Raw genomic sequence first — 3,370 nt, 5'->3', positions numbered from 1 at the left:
TAATGAATTATTTGCTGATGTAATGATAGCTGTGCTATAGTTCATCACTTAATTTTCCGTAAGGAGTACAATGTATCTCTTTATCGTACATACCGTATATTATCAGTATACTTAATCAAATAACATCTTCGATAACATTTCGTCTCATTCTATTATGATTGTTCGATTTCGGTTTCTTCATAACTTTTCTAGTAGGTTTTGTTTTTTGATTTAACTAAACAGTTTTTATGTATTTTCATAGTTGAAATCATGAGTCAATTAAAGCTAGACCACCATGGAAAACCTGGAAGCACTTGACAGACGTTTCGTCCAATTGTGGGACTCCTCAGCAGTGCGCATTCACGATCCCGCACTCCCGAGATTTGAACCCGGGTCCTATCAGTTTTGCGCGCGAGCGCTTTACCCTCAGACCACTGAGTTGGCATCCAACGGCGTTAATGTCTAACTTCAACCAATCCACGAAGTTTGAGCAACCGCTCACCAATTGTCTTCAGTGAGTTGTTATCTCACAACAGACCTGGTTGAACTCCACTGGTTACTGCTTCTCACTAGAACTCCAGGAAATACCTCTTGAAGTCAGTCACTAGTGAGCATATGATTATTATCAGAAAGGGTTTTGGGGAGATTTCAGTATTTTCATAGTTTTTATGTAATAAATACATAATAAGTGATTGAAAAACGTATATTCTATTTAAAATAAACAAATAATAAGGTAAACAGTTAAAAATGTGACAAAAATAGATTACTTACAGTATTTAAATACCATTCAATAAAAACTGGTACAGTCATAACACTACATGAATGTTGTATTGTAGATCCGGCATGAGTGATTTGATTTGTTGGACGAAGTACAAAATTACCTTAATAATAAAGATAAGGAAATTGATTTATATGTATCAGTTATATTCAAGTTCAAGTACTGTTAATAAGTAGTTAATGATATTATTACTTTAATTAGTTTTAAATTCAATTTAAAATTAACAAAACTACTCATTATACATAACAAGGAGGATCGGATGCAGATGTAAAGGCGAGGATTGGCAAAATAAGGACTGCATTTCTACAATTGAAGAACATTTGGAGCTCAAAACAACTGTCAACTAATTCCAAAGTAAGAATCTTCAATACGAACGTCAAGATAGTCCTACTGTACGGAGCTGAAACGTGGAGAACTACTACATCCATCGTCAAGAAGGTACAAGTATTTATAAACAGTTGTCTACGCAAAATACTCAACATTCACTGGCCGGATACTATCAGCAACAGCATTTTATGGGGGAGGACAAACCAGCTTCCAGCTGAAGAGGAAATTAGGGAAAGACGTTGGAAGTGGATAAGACAAACATTAGGGAAATTACTAAACTGCATCACGAGGCAATCCCTAACTTGGAATCCTGAAAGGAAGCGGAAAAGTGTAAGGCCAAAGAACATATTACACCGGGAAGGAGAAGCAGATATGAAAAGGATGAATGATAACTGGAAAACATTGCCCAGGACAGAGTTGGATGGAGAATAATAGTGCGCGGCCTATGCTCCTCCATGAGGGATAACAGGCGTAAGTAAGTAAGTAAGTAAGTGCTCATTATACACTAGTGAAAACAAAACAAAATAAACAAAAAAAGAAACGAAAAAACAAACAAATGATAGATAATATGAAAACTCAATTGATTCATGTTTATAACTTCTCTGTAAAGATAATATTAACAAAAAACAAGCATAGTTAAATATAAAAAATTATTAGGAATATATGTTAATGATGTTTGCAGCGTGGGGATAACAATTAAAAAGAACTTAACTATTATTACCAGCCAACAAAGTAAAAAACTAACACTGTCACATCTGTAAGTATGGCTCGTTGGCAAACTCTAAAAGCCCAGAAATAGCCAAAGACATTCCACCTAATCACCGCTAGGGGAACATTCTAGAACGTCGACGTGTAGCTTCCCTATTGGATGAATAAGAAGGACCCCCCTATATGCCTATTGGCTGTCCGAAATGATGATGTACTTTCAGCCAAAAAACTATACATTTAATGGTGAAAGAAAAATTATAAAAGATTTCAATCAGTTTGCAGCATAAATAATCATGAGAATATTCACTTATTATTCACCTTAATAGGCTATAGTAATTGTTTACCAAAGTAAGAAACTACATTTAGCTCTGCACTAAACATCTATGATATATATATGATATATATATATATATATATATATATATATATATCTGTGGTGTGGTCCGGCGAGATCCATGTAGCTTTATGTATGCGTTTGTGGGGGAATATTGTGTCGCCTATAACCAATTTGTTGAATACACATAGATTTGCAAATCTCTCCCCATTTTCATTTCTCTCTCCCAGTCCATGTCGTCCCATTATATCTTCATATCCTGTGTTGTCCACTCCGACTTTGGCGTTTAGATTTCCCATAGGGATGGCGAGGTCCTTCCCTGAGCAATTCGCTATGATTGATTGCAGCCTCCCATAGAACTGATCTTTATCGTCGTCGTTGCTATCATTGTTGGGTGCATAACATTGGATAACATTCATTGTGATCCCCTTCTTCTTTGGTATTGAATGATGATTTGATAATTCTGGATCCTTGAAATTTCAATCCTACAAGTTCATTTTGTGCTTCTTTGGACGGCATTCGAGCAACTCCCTGAGTATGTAAAGCATTTCCCTCTTTGCGACCAGAGTGCAGCAGCATCTCTCCCGTACCTAGCCTTTGCTGTCCAGCTTGGGTCCAATGGGTTTCGCTGATTCCGAGTACTGCCAATTTGTATCTCCTCAATTCCATTGGTATTTGACTGGTCTTCCGATCTCTTACATTGTCCTGACGTTCCATGTACCTATAAAGAGTGTTTCTCTGGTTGTTAGAAGGTGCATCGGCCTCATGACTTTCGAAGAATCTTGGCTTTCATCCTGAGACATTAAATACTTCCTTCAACTCGGAGGACAGAGTTTAAATGATCTAATTTGTTTATTTTAGTTAGCATTTTCTTTAACGAGATTGTTTTCCACAGGATGGGGTTGCCGATCCCATGCCCAACCCTCCTCCTTTACTTGGTCCTGAGAGCGGCAGTAAATATAGAGAGCTACAGTCGGAGTTGAACATTTAGACAGTGGTGAGTATTGGGGTTCTAATGCCTGGTATAGTGTTTCGACCTAGTGTTTTTTATACCACAGAGAAAAACTGTAAAACGATTAGGATTGTAAAATGTCTGTATATATAGTAACTCTATTTAAGATTTAATTAAATAGTTTCACAGAGATTTGACGTCGATCAGTGTCCGCCATAACTCCGCCTGTAGCTCCTCCAGGGGCTACTGCCGGTCCCAAGCCCGGGTAAAGGAGGAGGGTGGGCATGGGGTT

General features: G+C 37.3%; 1 protein-coding gene across 1 annotated transcript in view; it reads right to left on the bottom strand.

Moving 5' to 3' along the window:
• Smp_035040 (hypothetical protein) overlaps positions 1 to 3,370 on the bottom strand; it is a gene marked incomplete at its 3' end in the record, with an annotated part of 29,054 nt that overhangs the window by 15,167 nt on the left and 10,517 nt on the right. Inside the window, exon 2 of the mRNA XM_018793389.1 lies at positions 751 to 860. Coding sequence (XP_018647906.1) covers positions 751 to 860 — 110 coding nt within the window. The remainder of the gene's footprint in view (positions 1 to 750; positions 861 to 3,370) is intronic.

Source organism: Schistosoma mansoni, chromosome 1, assembly GCF_000237925.1.
Source record: "Schistosoma mansoni strain Puerto Rico chromosome 1, complete genome".
NCBI lineage: Eukaryota > Metazoa > Platyhelminthes > Trematoda > Strigeidida > Schistosomatidae > Schistosoma > Schistosoma mansoni.
Note: the sequence above shows the minus strand (reverse complement) of the source record. Positions and strands in the feature narration are given on the sequence as shown.